The sequence below is a fragment of the Oryx dammah genome, unplaced genomic scaffold (assembly GCF_014754425.2).
Source record: "Oryx dammah isolate SB20612 unplaced genomic scaffold, SCBI_Odam_1.1 HiC_scaffold_19, whole genome shotgun sequence".
Classification (NCBI taxonomy): domain Eukaryota; kingdom Metazoa; phylum Chordata; class Mammalia; order Artiodactyla; family Bovidae; genus Oryx; species Oryx dammah.
In genome coordinates, this window is record NW_024070203.1 from 4,646,874 (window position 1) to 4,669,265 (window position 22,392).

The 22,392-nt window shown below is 42.5% G+C and overlaps 1 protein-coding gene across 1 annotated transcript in view; it reads left to right on the plus strand.

Annotated features, from left to right (window-relative positions):
• Window positions 1-22,392, plus strand: part of LMBRD1 (LMBR1 domain containing 1) — a 146,076-nt gene that overhangs the window by 25,404 nt on the left and 98,280 nt on the right. Inside the window, exon 3 of the mRNA XM_040261414.1 lies at window positions 8,938-8,998. Coding sequence (XP_040117348.1) covers window positions 8,938-8,998 — 61 coding nt within the window. The remainder of the gene's footprint in view (window positions 1-8,937; window positions 8,999-22,392) is intronic.

The window sequence follows — 22,392 nt, forward strand, 5'->3', positions numbered from 1 at the left end:
GAGAGACCTTAGTCGGCAAAGTAATGTCTCTGCTTTTGAATATGCTATCTAGGTTGATCATAACTTTTCTTCCAAGGAGTAAGCGTCTTTTAATTTCATGGCTGCAATCACCATCTGCTGTGATTTTGGAGCCCCAAAAATAAAGTCTATCAGTTTCCACTGTTTCCCCATCTATTTCCCATGAAGTGTTGGGACCGGATGTCATGATCTTCGTTTTCTGAATGTTGAGCTTTAAGCCAACTTTTTCACTCTCCACTTTCACTTTCATCAAGAGGCTTTTTGGTTCCTCTTCACTTTCTGCCATAAGTGTGGTGTCATCTGCATCTCTGAGGTTATTGATATTTCTCCCGGCAATCTTGATTCCACCTTGTGTTTCTTCCAGTCCAGCGTTTCTCATGCTGTACTCTGCATATAAGTTAAATAAGCAGGGAGACAATATACAGCCTTGACGCACTCCTTTTCCTATTTGGAACCAGTCTGTTGTTCCATGTCCAGTTCTAACTGTTGCTTCCTGACCTGCATACAGATTTCTCAAGAGGCAGGTCAGGTGGACTGGTATTCCCATCTCTTTCAGAATTTTCCACAGTTTATTGTGATCCACACAGTCAAAGGCTTTGGTATAGTCAGTAAAACAGAAATAGATGTTTTTCTGGAACTCTCTTGCTTTTTCCATAATCCAGCAGATGTTGGCAATTTGATCTCTGGTTCCTCTGCCTTTTCTAAAACCAACTTGAACATCAGGGAGTTCACAGTTCACGTATTGCTGAAGCCTGGCTTGGAGAATTTTGAGCATTACTTTACTAGCATGTGAGATGAGTGCAATTGTGTGCTAGTTTGAGCATTCTTTGGCATTGCCTTTCTTTGGGATTGGAATGAAAACTGACCTTTTCCAGTCCTGTGTCCAGTGATGAGTTTTCCAAATATGCTGGCATATTGAGTGCAGCACTTTGACAGCATCATCTTTCAGGATTTGAAACAGCTCTACTGGAATTCCATCACCTCCACTAGCTTTGTTCATAGTGATGCTTTCTAAGGCCCACTTGACTTCACATTCCAGGATATCTGGCTCTAGGTGAGTGATCACACCATTGTGATTATCTGGGTCGTGAAAATCTTTTTTGTACAGTTCTTCTGTGTATTCTTGCCACCTCTTCTTAATATCTTCTGCTTCTGTTAGGTCCATACCATTTCTGTCCTTTATCGAGCCCATTTTTGCATGAAATGTTCCCTTGGTATCTCTAATTTTATTGAAGAGATCTCTAGTCTTTCCCATTCTGTTGTTTTCCTCTGTTTCTTTGCATTGATCGCTGAAGAAGGCTTTCTTATCTCTTCTTGCTATTCTTTGGAACTCTGCATTCAGATGCTTATATCTTTCCTTTTCTCCTCTGCTTTTCACTTCTCTTCTTTTCACAGCTATTTGTAAGGCCTCCCCAGACAGCCTTTTGGCTTTTTTGCATTTCTTTTCCATGGGGATGGTCTTGATCCCTGTGTCCTGTACAGTGTAACAAACCTCATTCCATAGTTCATCAGGCACTCTATCAGATCTACGCCCTTAAATCTGTTTCTCACTTCCAGTGTATAATCATGAGGGATTTGATTTAGGTCATACCTGAATGGTCTAGCGGTTTTCCCTAGTTTCTTCAATTTGAGTCTGAATTTGGCAATAAGGAGTTCATGATCTGAGCCACAGTCAGCTGCTGGTCTTGTTTTTGTTGACTGTATAGAGCTTCTCCATCTTTGGCTGCAAAGAATATAATCAGTCTGATTTTGGTGTTGACCATCTGGTGATGTCCATGTGAAGAGTCTTCTCTTGTGTTGTTGGAAGAGGGTGTTTGCTATGACCAGTGCATTTTCTTGGCAAAACTCTATTAGTCTTTGCCCTGCTTCATTCCGCATTCCAAGGCCAAATTTGCCTGTTACTCCTGGTGTTTCTTGACTTCCTACTTTTGCATTCCAGTCCCCTATAATGAAAAGGACATCTTTTTTAGGTGTTAGTTCTAAAAGGTCTTGTAGGTCTTCATGGAACTGTTCAGCTTCAGCTTCTTCAGCGTTACTGGTTGGGGCATAGACTTGGATTACCGTGATATTGAATGGTTTGCCTTGGAGACGAACAGAGATCATTCTGTCATTTTGGGGATTGCATCCAAGTACTGCATTTCAGACTCTTTTGTTGACCATGATGGCTACTCCATTTCTTCTGAGGGTTTCCTGCCCACAGTAGTAGATATAATGGTCATCTGAGTTAAATTCACCCATTCCAGTCCATTTTAGTTCGCTGATTCCTAGAACGTCGACGTTCACTCTTGCCATCTCTTGTTTGACCACTTCCAGTTTGCCTTGATTCATGGACCTGACATTCCAGGTTTCTATGCAGTATTGCTCTTTACAGCATCGGACCTTGCTTCTATCACCAGTCACATCCACAGCTGGGTATTGTTTTCGCTTTGGCTTCATCCCTTCATTCTTCCTGGACGTATTTCTCCACTGATGTCCAGTAGCATATTGGGCACCTACTGACCTGGGGTGTTCCTCTTTCAGTATCCTATCATTTTGCCTTTTCATACTGTTCATGGGGTTCTCAAGGCAAGAATACTGAAAGTGGCTTACCATTCCCTTCTCCGGTGGACCACATCCTGTCAGACCTCTCCACCATGACCTGCCCGTCTTGGGTTGCCTGGCGGACATGGCTTGGTTTCATTGAGTTAGTCAAGGCTGTGGTCCTAGTGTGATTAGATTGACTAGTTTTCTGTGAGTTTGGTTTCAGTGTGTCTGCCCTCTGATGCCCTCTTGCAACACCTACCATCTTACTTGGGTTTCTCTTACCTTGGGCATGGGCTATCTCTTCACGGCTGCTCCAGCAAAGCACAGCTGCTGCTCCTTACCTTGGATGAGGGTTATCTCCTCACCGCCACCCTTCCTGACCTTCAAAGTGGGATGGCTCCTCTAGGCCCTCCTGAGCCCTTGGAGCCACTGCTTCTTGGGTGTGGGGTTACTCCTCCCAGTCACTGCCCTAGTCTCTGTATTCATGCACTTGGTATTTACTAAGTACTTAACACCCTGTTGGCTCAGAGGTTAAAGTGTCTGCCTGGAATGTGGGAGATGCGGGTTTGATCCCTGGGTCAGGAAGATCCCCTGGAGAAAGAAATGGCAACCCACTCCAGTACTCTTGCCTGGAGAATCCCATGGAGGGAGGAGCCTGGTAGGTTACAGTCCATGGGGTCACAAAGAGTCGGACACGACTGTGCGACTTCACTTTAATACAGACCTGGCATTGTGGGCGCTGGAGACTGATGCTGGAAACCAGTGAGGCCACCGCTCTCAGGCCACATACGTTCTCTGAGGCCAGACCAGCTCGCTCCCTAGTGCTTAGTTCTGTGAGGACGCAGAGCAGACCAATGTGAGCGTCTGCTCAGCGATGAGTGTTGAGGTGGGAGGAGGGGAAGGCCAGACTGCTGCAGAGGGTCCTTAAGGTGAGACCCGAGTGAGGCAGCCTTCACGGAGATGCTGCAGTAGGACAGCAGCCCTCGGGGAGACATGCATCTGGTCTGCTGGACTGAGGGGTGGCGTTGGGTTGTGCTGTGGTACCAGCTGAGGTCAAGAGGAATGTGGGGACCCAGTGTTTTTCCCTCTAGGTCATGTCGATGGGTTTAGATTTTCTTCTCAGTTAAGGTTTTTAAAAATAAAGTTGACTTGGGATTAGAGTGGTGTTGGTGAAGAAAAGTGATTAAAGTCAGCATGTATTTTGGAGGTAGACTGCGTGGCTTTGCTGATGGATTAGATATGGAGGTGAAGGAAAAAGAAAACTGAAGCAGTGATGCCTAGGACACTTTAGAGAAATAGGGATGCCTGAGGAATAATAAGTCCTGTGTGTGCACGTGGGTAAATGAGTTCAGTTCAGTGGCTCAATCGTGTCTGATTCCTTGCAACACCAAGGACTGCAACACACCAGGCCTCCCTGTCCATCAACAAATCCTGGAGCTTTGAGTCCATCGAGTCAGTGATGCCATCCAACCATCTCATCCTCTGCCGTCCCCTTCTCCTCCTGCCTTCAATCTTTCCCAGCATCAGGGTCTTTTCTTATGAGTCAGTTCTTTGCATCAGGTGGCCAAAGTATTGGAGTTTCAGCTTCAGCATCAATCCTTCCAATGAATAGTCAGGACTGATATCCTTTAGGGTGGACTGGTTGGATCTCTTTGCTGTCCAAGGGATTCCCAAGAGTCTTCTTCAACACCACAGTTCAAAAGCATCAATTCTTCTGCACTCCGCTTTCTTTATAGTCCACTCTCACAGCCATACATAACTACCGGAAAAACCATAGCCTTGACTACGGACTTTTGCTGGCAAAGTAATGCCTCTGCTGAGGGGATGTAAGAAAAAGAGCTGCATTCTGGACAGGTTACCTTCCAAGTGCCTAGCATATATATTTAGGTGGTGCAGTCAAGTGGCGAGTTAAGCTCCAGGGAAAGCTTCGTGGTGTCTGGAAGTCATCAGCCTGTGGATGGTATTTAGAACTGTGGACAGACCCGTAGCTGGGGAGAGTGAGTGGTCAGAAAAGGCTTGACGCTCAGGCCGAGCCAGGGATGGCAGAGCTGTATTATTATGTGGAGGCCACCCACGGGGCGGGGCAGCAGCCTGGGAGCGGGGGAGGAAAATGGAAGAGGGGCGCTTCTCAGTGGATGTGCTTCAAGAGCAATCCTGAGAAGTGGAGGGAGAGCGGCAGGGGAGTGACCCCTCGCCTTTGGTGAAGAGTAATCTCTGTGGAGCAGTGGGTGGTCGGGTGGGAGTGAGCTGAGTGGGCAGGAAGGTGAGGGAGCTTGACAGGGGATGCTGGCAGCTTTTCAGGAAGCTCCATCCTCCAGGGGAGTAGGAAGTGGGTTGAGGGAGGGGTGTTTTTGTTTGTGGTAACTGTGGTGTTTGGTGGAAACAACTGGAGTGCGTACATGTAAGATCAGTAGAGTGGGAGAGGTGTTTGTCAGTGGAGGGTATGGTTGCAGGCCCAGTGTTGTGTCCTTAGAGAAGCAGAGGGTTGAGGGCCTCAGCGTGAAAGGCTTGGCTGTAAATAGCATGGGTACTCGACAGAAGGAAGCGCTAGCGTTTGAGTACAGGTGGAATGGGGTCTCAATTTGGGACTGAACTGAGTAACTCTTGTTTTTGGCCCTCAGATTATTTTACAGAACTTCAAGTCTGGGTTTCTTAAGCATTGGCTTCTGTGCTGAGTGCTTCATTCCTGTAAGGGGCAGTCCTGTGTGTTGCAGACGTTTAGCAGATCCTAACCTCCACCTCCAGATGCCAGTAGCATGCTGCCCCTCCCCAGCCCCCTCCCCAGCCCCACTGTCTCCAAGACATTGCCAGATGTCCTCTCGGGGACAGAGTCATCCATGAGTGAGAGCCATAGGTCTAAAGGGAGGTTATCTGCTAAAGTTAAGGGTACTTAAGTGTAGCTTTGGGTTGGACCAGGCATTTCAAAAGGTCTCCTGGAAGGATGGAAAAGGGAGCTTTATGTATACAAATCACTACCTTTTCGTTTCATGGACTGTATCTCTTTTTCCTTTTTTCTAAAATGTTCTTCTTGTGTTTTCTCTACTTAGTTCTTGTTTCTCTCACATTCCTTTGGGTCTTCTGAAGTTTTTTTTTGGTCTCTACTTTGGAAGGCAGAAGTTTGTAAAATGTATCAAGGGCATAACTAAGCAATTTTCAAAATGTAGAAGTAAGTTTCGTAAACTGAGCTCTTTTGACAGTGAATCAGATACCTTGGAGGCAAGATTGTATATAAAAGCCAAATATACAAATAGTACCTGAGTGATGTTGTATATTTTACACATAGTTTTGCTTTAAAATAGTAAGTAATATTCTGTAACTGCTGCAAGATTTGGTTAAACAAAAGAACCCTTGAGGGTAAAAGACACTAAATGTCAGTGAATCTTTGAGTTTAAATTTTTGTTGTTTAGTGCTAAGTCTGACTCTTGCGACCCCATGGACTGTAGCCCACCAGGCCCCTCCATCCATGGGATTTCCCAGGTAAGAATACTGAAGTGGTTGCCATTTCCTTCTTCACGGGATCTTCCCAACCCGAGGATCCAACCTGGGTCTCCTATATTAGCAGGCGGATTCTTTACCAGGGAAGTCCATTGATTTTAAATTACCTTCAGTCTTTCTACTTGTGTCTTCTGAGGTTATTGTCTTCTTCAGTTTTTAAGTTTAACTTTTATGTGAATGTCAGTGGGTACATTAATACCTCATTGGTTGGAATCTTGCAGAGGAATAGCTGTAATTATCCTCTGTTTCAAAAAATCTTCAAGTTTCAAAAATCTTTAAAAATTTGTTTTGATATATAAACAATCACTTAAGAAACACAGCTTTTGTGAGCTGAAGTGTTGGTTGTGTTCATTCATTTGGATACCTAAAGAAAAAATTTCTCGTCATTGGTTAGAATTTACCACAGTGCTTTTACCAGTCTTGTGCAGTGAGCACTGCTTAACTTTATTTTTGTTTTTCTGTAGTATATATTTGGTGTTTCTTTGATTAGATTTTTTAGTCAAAGATTATGAGTGTTATTGATTGCAACTTGTTCTGTTTACCCCCATTCAGAAGTAGTTCATGGATATCCATATATACCAGTTTATATACATTTTAGAGGTTTTAATGTCCATATGGTATTCTTCATTATAAATGTATAATAATACATTTTTATTGTTTCTCCTCAGATGATTAGATTGTCTCATTTTTTATGGTTTCTTATTTTTTTCTTAGCATTTTAAACAACATTATCCTATTGTTTATTGATCTTTTTGTTGGGGTGCACAGACTTTCTAGTTGTGGCTCATGGCCTTACTTGCCTGGAGGCATGTCGGATCTTAGTTCCCCGATCAGGGATTGAACCCATGTCCCCTGCATGGCAAAGCAGATTCTTAACCATCGGACCACCCTGAATATTGTCAGGTGGAGAAAGATCAATCAGCATTGATTGGTGGAGGCTGTAACTTATGGGAATAAGGGTCAGCAGGTTCACGCGTTCTTACATGCTTCCCATTCTGTGAAGTGGTGAGCTTTCCCATAGTGTGGGTGCTTCAGCAGAGGCGCCTCTGCAGGGCAGGCGGAAGAGTAGCCTCAAGTAGATTAACACTGTGGACGTGGGTGCCCCCTTCACGAGCTGAAATACCCGCTGTCTGCGGGCCCTGGACGCCGCAGGGGCTGGGCACCCCGTGCCTCTGGGCCCCTTGGACCCGTGAGTGACTGAGGGGAGGACAGCCTCCTGCTGGGGGCGGGGGGTCGGGGGGTGGTGCGGTCTGGGCTTGTGAGCTGCCAGGCATCCCTTGAGAGATCTTAAGGTTGTTCACTGGGAAGGACTACTTGTTTCAAAACATCCTTGTGCAGGATATCTGTCCTGATTTGTGTGAATCTTTTTAGGACAGATTCCAGCAAAAATGATTTATATCATGGACTGTCTTTCTTACTAATTGCTGTGTGTAGATGGCTTTTCCTCCACATTTACCATTGCTGGATATTTTTAATGTTTAAATCTTGCCATTTAGGTAAATGGAAGGTCACTATGATATTAATAATAGATTTTCATGCTTTATTAATAAAGTTTAGTAATTGGCTAAATTTCTCCTTGTTGGTCTTTTACAAAAATTTTCTTAGCTCTTTGACTATATGTTTTCCAGACGACTTTTAGAACCACCAAGCCAGAGCATTGTCTCTGCTGTTGGGATTTTGATTGGCAGTGTATGGTTTCATGGATTTGGTATTTACAGCCTTTTCATGTGGAAATGCTGACTTTTCATTTGGATCTTCTTCATATTCTGTAGTTACTTGTTTCTTTATTCAGGTAACATAATTTTAAAGTTTAGCGTATTCTTAAGTTTTTCACAGTCTTCATTGCTATTGAAGAAATAGTATTTTTATTGTACCCTGTGTACCAAGGTTTGTGTCTGTAGTGCTAAATTTGAGTTTTCCACACTTTTGTCCTTTTAGACATTTTTCAATTAGAAATTCATAGATCCTTGTTGTAGGTGTTTATAAGTGAAAAAGAAAAAAAAAAGAAAAACCTAAATTATTTTAGGATAATTGAATGTTACTACTCTGCCTTAAAAGACTTGTAAGTGGGATTCTTAAAGTGTTGATGGAACAGAATTGACCTGAATACTAAAATGAACCTTGTTACTTACTGGCAAGTCACATAGACTCTCCAGGTTTAATTTTTTATATGCGTAAAGTTAGGGTACTCAAGAAGACTTGGTATTATACCTCAGTTCTAATTAATTAATGTAGTTTTTTAAAAATTTGAGATTAATTTGAATTAATTTTCTAAAATTACTAATTAAAAAATAATTGGGTTGAATGCAAAGGAGTTTAATTTACTTTTCGTTTAGGTATTTAAAAAATGTATATTATGCTGAATATCTTCTTTCTAAGTTAAACATCGTACCTGTCACTCTGTATAGCAGTGTACCACTGCTTCCCCTTGCCCTCCGGACAGAGGCCAGCACACTTAAGGTGACTCAGAAGGCCTCACACCTGCCCCCTCCTCTCCCTTGCTCACCCGGTTTCTCTTCCCTTTCCAAAAGCTCTAGTGAGTCTATATTTTGCTTCTTTGCAGGTTTTTCAGACTCTCCATGTATGTGCCTTCACCATCTTCCCTCCTTCACACTGTGTTTTTCAGATCCTGTTTGCTGGCCCTGGGAAGCCACCTCTGACAGTCAGTCAACTTCCATCTCATGAACTTCCTCAGAACCAGCTGCTCACACTTGCTCACATTTACCTGCTAATGCAGTTGTCTTTTTACTCATCTGTCCCTCACGTCTTGAAGGCGCAGACCATACCTGTCGGTGTCAGTGATACATTTTAAAGTGATACTCGATCATATTAAGACTTAAGTATAACTGTTAAGCTATTAGATGTTTCATTAATATTTCTGTTGTTTCCTTTTTGTCCTAGGACTGGGCCAATGCAAACGTCAGCAGACAGATCGAGGACACTGTACTGTATGGTTACTATAGTAAGTAAATTTCCATTTCATTTCCTGTCTGGGCTGCTCACCAAAGTGTAGAATAAAGCTACATATAAACTTTAAATTTTGAGGTTGCATTTGAGATGACTGTTTCAGCACCAGAAATTAGTATAGAATTCACCTACTCACCTGGAAGCTTCTGTAAGACACTTTGCTTCATTGAGGTTCACCTGTCGCCCTTCTCTGTAGTGGTTTAGTCACGTTAAGTCTCAGCTCTCTGCCTCTGATACCATTGCTTGCTCACCTTCCTTACCACTTTCCCACTTGAAGTGTTGATTTTGAGTATCTGTGTTCCAGAAATTTCTTCTAAGTATTGGCAGTAGTAGAGTGTACTGTCTGGGAGTTTGCAGCATCACCTTTTTTATACTCTACAGAGCCTGTTAATCTGGGAGTCATGGGGGATTGGAGGCTTCCCTGGTAGCTCAGCTGGTTAAGAATCCACCTGTGATGAAGGGGACCCCAGTCCGATTTCTTGGTCGGGAAGATCCCCTGGAGAAGGGATTTCAGCTACCCGCTCCAGTGTTCTTGCCTGGAGGATCCCCATGGACAGAGGAGCCTGGCGGGCTGCAGTCCATGGAGTTGCAAAGAGTCCCATGTGACTAAGTGACTAAGCACAGCACAGCGTGGTGATCTGGGCCCTTACTCCTTTGTTTCCTCTCTTCCTTCCATAGTGTTGGATTAGGGAAGCTATTTATAATAACCACTTAAATGTTTCCCAAGTTTTTTCTTTGAAAACATATAAATGTGCTTTTAAAAAATGTGTAAGTGCTGAATTAGAAAAGGGATATCCTTTTTTTTTGGTCAACAGTGAATCAAGAGGTTGAAAAAAATTTTTGTAGGACACTGGAAAAACATCTGTAGAAGTTTCTGTTGATAGGATGAGTTTTTCAAGGATGTCATTGGATCTTAATTTAGCTGCTTTGGCTCTTAACTTTGTCTCTTAACTTTGTCTCTTACCTATCTAAAATCTACAGGACCTATGAAATTCTATTTCTTTGGTGTAGATTTTAGAAATATTTTTATGCTGTTTTAATAAAGAATTCATTATTTCTTATGAATACACTAAATATGTATCATAAAATTTATATTTGACCTAGTAAGTGAAAACTTTTGAAATGCTGGTATATTAAGCAGACTGTTGCTTTTCGTTAAAAATTTACTGCGTGCATGTTCAGTCATTCAGTTGTGTCCGACTCTCTGCGACCCCATGGACTGTAGCACGCCAGGCTTCCCTGTCCTTCACCATCTCCCAGAGTTTTGCTCAAACTCATGTCCATTGAGTTGGTGATGCCATGCAGCCATCTCATCCTCTGTTGTCCCCTTCTCCTCCTGCCTTCAATCTTTCTCAGCATCAGGGTCTTTTCCAGTGAGTCAGTTCTTTGCATCAGGTGGCCAAAGTATTGGATTTTCAGCTTCAGCATCAGTCCTTCTAGTGAATATTCAGGATTGATTTCCTTTAGGATGGACTGGTTTGATCTCCTTGAAGTCCAAGGTACTCTCAAGAGTCTTCTCTAGCACCACAATTCTAAAGCATCAATTTTTCAGTGCTCAGCCTTCTTTATGGTCCAACTCTCACATCCATACATGACTACTGGAAAAACTTTGACTATATGGACCTTTGTCAGCAAAGTGATATCTCTGTTTTGTAATACATAGTCTAGGTTTGTCATGGCTTTTCTTTCAAGGAGCAAGTATCTTTTAATTTCATGGCTGCAGTCACCATCTGCAGTGATTTTGGAGCCCAAGAAAATAAAGTCAGCCACTGTTTCCACTGTTTCCCCATCTATTTGCCATGGAAATACTAGAGGTCTCTCTTCAAGAAAATTAGAGATACCAAGGGAACATTTCATGCAAAGATGGGCTCAATAAAGGACAGAAATGGTATGGACCTAACAGAAGCAGAAGATATTAAGAGGTGGCAAGAATACACAGAAGAACTGTACCAAAAAGATCTTCATGACCCAGATAATCACAATGGTGTGATCACTCACCTAGAGCCAGACATCCTGGAATGTGAAGTCAAGTGGGCCTTAGAAAGCATCACTACGAACAAAGCTAGTGGAGGTGATGGAATTCCAGTAGAGCTACTTCACATCCTGAAAGATGATGCTGTGAAAGTGCTGCACTCAATATGCCAGCACATTTGGAAAACTCATCATTGGACACAGGACTGGAAAAGGTCAGTTTTCATTCCAATTCCAAAGAAAGGCAATGCCAAAGAATGCTCAAACTACCACACAATTGCACTCATCTCACACGCTAGTAAAGTAATGCTCAAAATTCTCCAAGCCAGGCTTCAGCAATATGTGAATTGTGAACTTCCTGATGTTCAAGCTGGTTTTAGAAAAGGTAGAGGAACCAGAGATCAAATTGCTAACATCCGTTGGATCATGGAAAAAGCAAGAGAGTTCCAGAAAAACATTTACTTTTGCTTTATTGACTATGCCAAAGCCTTTGACTGTGTGGATCACAATAAACTGTGGAAAATTCTGAAAGAGATGGGAATACCAGACCACCTGACCTGCCTCTTGAGAAATCTATATGCAAGTCAGGAAGCAACAGTTAGAACTGGACATGAAACAACAGAATGGTTCCAAATAGCAAAAGGAGTGCGTCAAGGCTGTATATTGTCCCCCTGCTTATTTAACTTATATGCAGAGTACATCATGAGAAATGCTGGACTGGAAGAAACACAAGGTGGAATCAAGATTGCTGGGAGAAATATCAATAACCTCAGATATGCAGATGACACCACCCTTATGGCAGAAAGTGAAGAGCTAAAAAGCCTCTTGATGAAAGTGAAAGAGGAGAGTGAAAAAATTGGCTTAAAGCTCAACATTCAGAAAACGAAGATCATGGCATCCGGTCCCCTCACTTCATGGCAAATAGATGGGGAAACAGTGGAAACAGTGTCAGACTTTATTTTTGGGGCTCCAAAATCACTGCAGATGGTGACTGCAGCCATGAAATTAAAAGACGCTTACTCCTAGGAAGAAAAGTTATGACCAACCTAGATAGCATATTCAAAAGCAGAGACATTACTTTGCCGACTAAAGTCTGTCTAGTCAAGGCTATGGTTTTTCCAGTAGTCATGTTGGATGTGAGAGTTGAACTGTGAAGAAGGCTGAGCACTGAAGAATTGATGCTTTTGAACTGTGGTGTTGGAGAAGACTCTTGAGAGTCCCTTGGACTGCAAGGATTCCAACCAGTCCATTCTGAAGGAGATCAGCCCTGGGATTTCTTTAGAAGGAATGATGCTAAAGCTAAAGCTCCAGTACTTTGGCCACCTCATGGAAGAGTTGACTCATTGGAAAAGAGTCTGATGCTCGGAGGGATTAGGGGCAGGAGGAGAAGGGGACAACAGAGGATGAGATGGCTAATGGCATCACTGACTTGATGGACGTGAGTCTGGGTGAATTCTGGGAGTTGGTGATGGACAGGGAGGCCTGGCATGCTGCGATTCATGGGGTCGCAAAGAGTCAGACACGACTGAGTGACTGGACTGAACTGAACTGAATGGGACTGGATGACATGATCTTAGTTTTCTGAATGTTGAGTGTTAAGCCAGCTTTTTTCACTCTTCTCTTTCACCTTCAAGAGGCTTTTTAGTTCCCCTTTGCTTTCTGTCATAAGGGTGCTGCTGCTCTTAAGTCGCTTCAGTCATGTCCAACTCTGTGCGACCTCATAGATGGCAGCCACCAAACTCCTCTATCCCTGGGATTCTCTAGGCAAGAATACTGGAGTGGGTTGCCATTTTGGTGTCATCTGAATATCAGAGGTTGTTGAGATTTCTCCTGGCAATCTTGATTCTAGTTTGACAGGATATAAATCCCCTCATCAAAACAGTTCTGTGGGTGGGGGCTATTTCTTTGTGACGCTAAACTGCATTTGTGCTGTAAAACGTGACAAGATAAGCCGGATTTTATCTAGGTGCAGTCCTCGTTTATGAACCCTATCTTATCATTGAACCTGGAGGCTACTGGGTTGATCCATCATAGTCAAGGGTACAAAGACTTTTACACTGGAGTGTTAATTCAGCTATCTTTCCAGTTTGTTTTATAGAGAGAATTAAGTCTACAGAAAATGATTTGTGATAATATTTCTTAATCCTTCTAAGGATAGTGTGTCTCTAGTGTCCTTTTAAATGCATGGGGAAAAATTAATCTTTATAAACAAGATGACTTAAGGATTTAGGGTTTGATTCTCTGTATAATTTGGATTGTAGTGAGAGACTACTTTGGGATAGGAGAGTCACTGATCTAGGAAAGAATTTTGCATGAGAAGCCAAATTATGAAAAAAAAAAAAAAGATTTCCTGATGACTGTGAAATTGAAGCAAGAGAATTTAATTTAATAATATTAATGCTTGTTTTCATAAAGTTACTTAATTCCATTTTAGCTATGATTGGTAGCTCTTTGACTCGGATGATGACCTACAGCTAAGAATCATAGCTTCTGAGATGGTAACTGTCCTCAAGCCCAGCTGTTTTCCTAGAAATGCTCGATAGTACCTAACTGCCCATTACTTCTCTTCTCGTGCACCCTGAGTGCCACACAGACTCCAGAGAATCCAAAGTGCTGTTTTATCTGTTCCCTTCTGTGAGATTCTGTAGTTCATCTAATCTCTCCTAACATACCAACATATTTTCGTTGCCTGACCTTGCCAGGTATTGTGCAAGGCTTTCACATTCAACGTTTTCGTTGATCTTCAGGAATATCATTTTGTGGAGATATTTTCTACATTTTACTGGTGAAGAAATTGATACCTCAAGATGTTACAGATCACCTTGTTAGTGAATGATTAGTCCAGAATGGGCGTTGTTATAATATTATTATAATGTTTCCTAAGCTGGAGCTGCTTACCTTTAAGTGAGCTGTCTTTTAATAAACTCTTCTGAGGATGTTTGTTACCTATGGGAATGCTTAGCATGGAACCTCTAGGGCAGCTTCAAACATCACCTGGAGGCCTTTTAAATAATATGGAATACTAGATTATATCCAAAGAGACTCTGATTTACGTTGGCATTCTGTTAACATCATCACTCTTCTTATCAGAGAAGCACTTATGTATGGGGGGGATGGAAGGCTTGAGGTGCTGGTTTCAAGTTTCCCCAAAATTTCTGATTCTCTCTTGAGACCTCAAGTTTTATCACTAGTAACAAATAATGTCACTTGCTTTCTTTGAAGTGACAGGTTCACTTTGTTCATTTTTGAGAAAGTCGCCTAATACTCCAATCTGGATTACTATTGTTTTTCTGTCCTTTGTTCTTTCAAGCAAAAATGATACTATTTGAGAAAAAGTGGCTAGTGTAGCTCACAGCTGAAATAGCATGAGTGGTTCTCACAAGAATGCTGGATATGTACTTCCTTAAACAGAACTTGAAACAGATGAGCACTCATGGGTGGACATCTCAGAAGTATTTCTGCTTAAGGGTACTTTCCTGATTACAAGTGCCCCACACTGGTGAGTGCTAGGGGATGAAGAATGTAGTAACTGCTAGTAGAAAGAGAAATAGCACCTTAACATTGTCATGAAGATGATTTCATGTGTGGATACCCTTCTGATCTGTGCTGATCCCGAGGTCTTGAAACCACATTTTTTAAAGAAACTTCTGTTGTATTAATAGAACTTAGGGTGTTTTTTTCTGGAAACTTTGTGGAAGTGAATTCTGCTGCAGATACCTCAGCTGCTTATTGGTTGTTACCAGGCTGTGTTAACTGAAGCTGCCTGCAAAGACAGCTTCCTGGAGCTCACAGAAGGCTGGGAGGGTAGAATAGCTTGTGCGTGTGTGTGCGCACGCATGCATGCTTAGTCACTTCAGTCATGTGTGACTCTTTGCAACCCTGTGGACTGTAGCCCACCAGGCTCCTCTGTCCATGGAATTCTCCAGGCAAGGATACTGGAGTGGGTTGCCATGCCCTCCTCCAGGGATCTTCCTGACCCAAGGATTGAACCTCCGTTTCTTATGTCTCCTGATTGTCAGGCAGGTTATTTACCACTAGTGCCACCTGGGAAGCTGGTGAATTGCCTACTTCTGCCCCTTTAACCTGTACTCGTGGTGACCCTGTACTCAGAAGAAGACTGTCTCATCAGAGGATGTTGTGCCCACCCCAGAAACATTGACTCATTTTTCTTTTCGTTTTGAATATTTTTGTTTATTCATCTTTGCCTTCAAATTTCTTTGATATTTTCTTTTAAAGCTTCTCTTGCCTGAGTCTTTGGCTCTCAGTTCTGTTTTAGTGTCACATTTGAGCCTCTTATCTTTTAACTCTGTATATGTTTAGCCTTTTATCTGAGTTCTGTTTGGCCTCTAATTAATTTTTATGTTTAAATTCTTTCTTTTTATTTATTATAATTTATTGTAAATTGTTTTTCTCTCTTCTGTGACTATTCTTGAAATTTTTAGTTTTAATTCTTTCACCATCTACTTTCCTTTACCTTCTTTAAGTGAATTTTCCTTTTACTTAATCATTTTTCTTTATGCATGTTTTGATTTTGCTGTGAATGCAGGGCGGTTTAGACACAGGGAAGGCCCAAACCAAGAGCCGGGGTATTTAAGACTGTTGTGCTGGCTTGTCTGTAGTTGTCCTGTCACTTGCTTCTAGCGACCCTGTCTCCTCTTGATGCTGATTTTTGGGCTGGTTATTTTTGTATACATAAAAATTGAATCATATCCTGTGTGTGGTTTCCTGTTTGGCCTCTTCAGTGCTCAGTGTTACATTTGAAAATCATCCATATTGTTGCAGGTATCAGTGCCTTGTTGATTCCCATTGCTGTCTAATGCTTCATTGTAACCATGTATCGAAGTTTATCTGTGCTCCTGTTGGTGATTAGCTGGCTTGTTTAGCATTTGGCTATTCCCAGTGCTGCTGCTAGGAGACTCTTGTATATATGCGGGGGGCGGGGGGGGGGGGGGCGTGGGTGTATGTATACTGCATTGTTTTCCATTTTATGGGTGCTCTTTTCTAACAACTCCACATAGATTATTTAATAAATTCTCACTTTTTGCTGTTAAGGAATTCTGTAGTGGAAATGGCACCCCACTCCAGTACTCTTGCCTGGAAAATCCCATGGACAGAGGAGCCTGGTAGGCTGCAGTCCATGAGGTCGCTAAGAGTTGGACATGATTGAGCGACTTCACTTTCACTTCTCACTTTCATGCATTGGAGAAGGAAATGGCAACCCACTCCAGTGTTCTTGTCTGGAGAGTCCCAGGGACGGGGGAGCCTGGTGGGCTGCCGTCTACGGGGTCGCACAGAGTCAGACACGACTAAAGTGACTTAGCAGCAGCAGCAGTAGCAGCAGCAGCAGTAGTGGAAATAGAGTTTGCCAAGAGTGTGCGAATTTAGGTGAGTTAAATTATAGAACTGGGATGAATAAGATTGACCAAGGTTTCAAAGTGAAACCTTGCACCTCAGATTTGAACTTGAACCCACACATCCAGACTCAAACCGAACCAAGAGCAAGACTGGGGCTTGTATCCATGATCTTCTAGTTGAGATCATTATATTCCTGATCTCAGGACTTAACAGAATTCAGGGTCTTGGTGTCTCGTCATGGAAGGAACTCAGTGGGAGCCACAGTGACAGGTAAGAAGTGGATTTATTTAGAGAGAAACACACTCCGCAGACAGTGTGTGCCATCTCAGCAGGTGAGGGCAGCCCCAGGGTGTGGGATGGTGTTTTATAGGGGTGAGTAACTTCCTAGGATAATGAGTACTTGGAGGGGTAGTCTAGCTATTTGGGGAAGGGCCAGAGATTTCCAGGATTGAGCCACCACCCAATTTTTTTAATGCTCTGGTCAGGGTTAGAACCGTCACGGTGCCTGTGGCTGTGTCAGTTGGTCTGCTGATGGGTTACAATGAGCATACACTGAGACTCAAGGTGTAGTGGAAGTGGACTCATCTGTCATCTTGGACCTGTTTAGTTCTAATCATTTTATGTTGTATTCTCAGGCTATGTCATTCTTTTAAAGGTTGTGCCCTACCTCCTTCCATCCTGTTTCAAAACTGTTCCTGTGGCAGGCTTTTTTGGAGCATCTAAGAGAGTTTCCCACATGGCACTAGTGGTAAAGACCCTGCCTGCCAGTGCAGCAGATGTAAGAGACACGGGTTCGATCGTTGGCTCAGGAAGATCCCCTGCAGAAGGGCATGGCAACCCACTCCAGTATTCTTGCCTGGAGAATGCTGTGGTCAGAGGAGCCTGGTGGGCTACAGTCCACAGGGTTGCAAGGAGTTGGATATGACCCAGGTGACTTATCACACACACAGTAGAGTTTTTAGGACACTTTTCCTCTCTCCCGGTTGGTTAGTTGCTGAACACTTGTAGCAGGAGTTTATGCAGTTAGTCTGAACATGCTGTGTAATCTGTGAATCGTGCCATGGTACCCTGAGGTCCCTTCACTTCTCTCTGGCTTCTCCACGTGTGTGATGAGGTTGGAGCAGTGCCTCTGCACCATGCTAGGAGTGTGAGACGTGTGAGTGCTGAGCAGGTGTCACTGCTCTGCACAGCTCTCTTGAACTTTGTATCTGTGTCCTGTGGTCCACTTGACAGTTTCTACCAAAAAGTTCACATCTCAAACTTAACATTTCTAGAGCAGCTGGTCCTCAAGCTATTAATATTTGATAAATTTCCTGGTGGTCAGTGAGTTCAATGAATTCAGTTGCTTAGTCATGTCCGACTCTTTGAGATCCCATGGACTGCAGCACGCCAGGCCTCCCTGTCCATCACCAACTCCCAGAGTTTATTCAAACTCATGTCCATTGAGTTGGTGATGCCATCCAAACATCTCATCCTCTGTTGTCGCCTTCTCCTTCTGCCCCCAATCTTTCCCAGCCTCAGGGTCTTTTCAAATGAGTCAGCTCTTTGAATCAGGTGGCCAGAGTATTGGAGTTTCAGCTTCAACATTAGTCCTTCCAATGAACACTCAGGACTGATCTCCTTTAGGATAGACTGGTTGGATCTCCTTACAGTCCAAGAGACTCTCAAGAGTCTTCTCCAACACCACAGTTCAAAAGCATCAATTCATTGGTGCTCAGCTCTTTGTAGTCCAACTCTCATATTCATACATGAGTACTGGAAAAACCATAGCCTGGACTGCTGAGTTACTTCAGTCCAGAAACCATCTTTGACTTTATTTTTTCACAAGTTGTATCAAATATGTATAATGTTCTCTTGTGCTTGGCTTTAAAAATTTATCCAGAATCTGGGACTTCCCTGGTGGCCTAGTGGTTAAGATTCCAGGTTTTCACTACCATGGCCCCAGGTTTGATCCTATCAGGGATCTGAGATCCTACTAGTTGCAGGTGTGGCCAAACAAAACAAAACAAAACATTCATCCATAACGTGACCTCTTTTTAGTACTGTCTTAATCAGTTGGGGTTGCTATAACAAAAGCGTTGCAGACTAGGTGACTTAGCAGCAGACATTTATTTCTGTCTGTTCTGGAAGCTGGGAAACCTAAGATCAAGGTGCTGACAGTGTGGAGTCTGGTGAGGACTTGCTTCCTGTCTGCAGATGCTGGTCTTCCTGTTGTGTCCTGACACAGCAGAGAGAGCGGGCTCTCTCATGTGTCTTCTGTCTCGCACTGATTCTGTTCACGAGGGCGCCACTCTCATGACCTGATAACCTCCCGCCTTCAAACACCAACACACTGGGGTTAGATTCAGTGCGTGAATTTTGGGGAGACAGAAATGGTCCATAGCACTGTGTATATGAGAGGGATAATTTGTACTTCCACATTAAGAGTGTATGATCTGGCTGGGATTGTGACTTCACACATGGCCAAGTAAGAAGGTTGACAGAGCCTCTCCCCAAAAAGCAATACAGAATTGACAAAAGAACAACTTCAGTGCTTTGGAAATCAACCAGAGGACTGTTTATACTTGCAGACTGTAAGGACAGTGGTTAGTATGTAATATTTTGGACTAGGTCTGTTGCCTTCCTTCTAACCACTTCTTCCCTCCTCAGCTTGAACTGAATGAGAATAAAAATACTGCATATCAAAACTTACGAGGTGCAAGTAAGAGAAAACTTGATAAATTCTGCTTTATCAAAATTAAAAATGTGGTCTTTCAAAAGACAGTTTAAAAAAATGAAGTCACAGACACAGTATTTGCAAATCGTATGTCTTATAAGGCTTGTATACAGAATGTAATACCAATTCTTACCAATCACTAATTAGACAAACAGTTAAAAATTAGCAAAGTATTTGAGCATACTTTCATCAATAATGATTTCTAAATTGCTTGTAAGCGCATAAAAAGATGTTCAACATTGTTAATCATTATGGAAATACAGATTAAATCCCCAGTGAGATACTGCTGCACACCCACTAGAATGATTATCTCAACTCAGGCTCTGTAACAAAATACCACAGACTGGGTGACTTAAACATGTATTTCTCACTGTTGTAGAGGCTGGGAAGCGTAAGATCATGGTGCCAACAGAATCATTTCCTCTCTTGACTTGCAGAGGGCTACCTTCTTGCTGTGTCCTCACATGGGGACTGGGGGAAGGAGAGGGAGACGGAGACTGGCCCTCTCTTCCTTTTACCCTAAACACTCAGATCATGCCATGGAGTCCTACTCAGGACTTGATCTAATCCTGATTGCTTGCCAAAGGTCCCACCTCCAGATACCATCACATTAGAGGTTAGGGCTTCAACCTGTGCATTTTGGGGCAGACCTACATTCAGTTCATAATGGCTGTAATAAAAACCAGATACTATCCAAGTATTGACAGATCCAGAGAAATTAGAAAGTTCAAACACTGCTGTTGGAAATGTCAGATGGTGTGTTGGGTTGAAAAACAGTTTTCAACTTTCCTAAAAAGTTGAGCTGGAATCAAGATTGCAGGGAGAAATATCAGTAACCTCAGATAGGCAGATGGCACCACCCTTACGGTAGAAGATGAAGAGGAACTAAAGAGCTTCTTAATGAACGTGAAAGAGGAGAGTGAAAAAGCTGTCTTAAAACTCAACATTCAAAGAAATAAGATCATGGCATCAGGTCCCACCACTTTAATGCAAATAGATGAGGAAAGTCATAGACGTTATTTTTGGGGGGGCTCTAAAATCACGGTAGATGGTGACTGCAGCCATGAAATTAAAAGACGTTCCTTGGAAGGAAAGCTATGACCAACCTAGACAGCATATTAAAAAGCAGACATTACTTTGCTGACAAAGGTCCATATAGTGAAAACTGTGATTTTTCTAGTGGTCACATTTGGATGTGAGATCTGGATCATAAGAAAGCTGAGTGCTGAAGAATTGATGCTTTTGAACTGTAGTGTTGGAGAAGACTCTTGAGAGTCCCTTGGACTGCAGGGAGACCAAACTAGTCCATCCTAAAGGAAATCAGTCCTGAATATTCATTGGAAGGACTGATGTTGAAGCTGAAACTCCAATACTTTGGCCACCAGATGAGAAGAACTGACTCATTTGAAAAGACCCTGATGCTGGAAAAGATTGAAGGCAGGAAGAGAAGGGGACGACAGAGGATGAGATGGTTGGATGGCATCACCAACTCAATGGACATGAGTTTGAGCAAGCTCTGGGTGTTGGTGATGGAGACAGAGGCCTGGCATCCTGCAGGCTTTGTGACCATGGGGTCACAAATAGTCGGACAGGACTGAGTTGAACTGAGCTAAAAATGTTAAATATTTTAGTTTAAACTATGTGATCCAGCAGTTACACTTCAAGGAATACGCTCAAGAGAAATGGATATAATGCCCACACGAAGATATATATGCAAATTCCACAGCACCATTTTTCATAATAGCACAGAACTGGAAAGAATCCACATGTCCAGCAACCAGTGAGTGTTTAAATGAAATGTGTTCTGTGTGTGCAGTGTAAGTTAGGGGTCGGCAAACTGGCATTCCTGTTTTCTGGCCACTTTCATGCTGTAACATCAGAGCTCAGTGGGTGTGACAGAGATGTATAGGCTGCAGAGCTGAGATAAAATCTGACTCTTCACGGAAAAAAGGAAGAAAACTCTCTTAGCCCCATGCTTAGTAAAAGAAGCCAGATGCAAAAGACTACCTCTTGTTTAATTACCTCACTATGAAATGTCCAGAAAAGGCAAATCTCTGGAGACAGAAAGCAGATGAGTCCTTGCCTCAAACTAGGAGTTGGAGTGTGGTTAATTGCAAATGGCACAAAGCAGCTTGTTTGAGGTAATGGAAATGCTCTAAACATGGATCATAGTGCTAGTTACTCAAGTGTATACATTTACTAAAAACCATTTAATTGTGAACTTAAAATTTTGCATTTTCTATGTCAGTTTTATTATAGAGTTGTTGGGGAAATATTTAATGAGCAGATATAGGTGAAGAGTATAGCACAGTGCTAGATATATGATAGGCTGTTAGTGCAGGACAGCTGCTATTATTATGACCTAAAACTTGAGGGGACTTGCATTTTTATGATGTCTATTTTCTAAAGTTAGAATCATATGTGAAAAATGAGGCTGAAAAGTTATGAATTACCAAGGTTTATAAACTGGAATGTGGTTCCTTGTGTATCACACAACATGGCTTCCAAGAATTGTCAGTTAGTAACGCTAATCTGCATTATGTCTATTTATGTATTGTTTATGTGTATTTTATGTGTTGGTATTTCAGCTAATGTTTCTAAGTAGCTTTGGCATCAACAGTGTAGTCATCATTAGTTCCTACACAGTTGTGCCTTACATTGTAAATTGCTTAGCCTTTTCCCTGAGTGTATAATTTAACATTTTAACAGTTTCTTGTTATAAAAATAGCATTGCAGCATAAACCTTGGAATTAATTTGAAAGAGAGAGGAAACAACCAACCAAAATAGTCCTTAAGAGAAATGATTGTTCTTCAGACCATGTCAGATGATGTATTCTAAGTCAGAACCTATAAACGATTTTATTCTGAAAGTTCTATGCTGTCAGACCATGCATCGGAATGTTTTAATCACTTTGCTGTGTTACCAGCAATGGTGCAAATGATCTCTTGTTGTGTAACAGATTGCCTCCAAACTTCTTAGTTTAACACCGCAGATGGATGTTATCTCACATCCCTGTGGGTCAGGGGTCCAGATGCAGCCGTCAGCAGGGACAGCAGTGTCCCAGGGTGTGGGCAGAGGCGGCCTCAGCCCTGGGCTGTCTGTGTTCAGCAAAGTCAGCTTTTGTCGCGTGCACTTTCCATAGGGCAGCTCATAACATGGGAACAAGCAAGATGGAAGCCAGAGTTTTTTAGTCACTCATCCCCCATTCTGTTCATACTCTGTTATCAGCAGTGCGTCTAGTCCAGCCCACAACCAGAAGCAGGGCATGAGTATCAGAGATGTTGGCCGTTTTAGAGGCTGCCTGCCACAGCTGTTTTGCAAATGTTGACAGCTTTGTTATTTATTC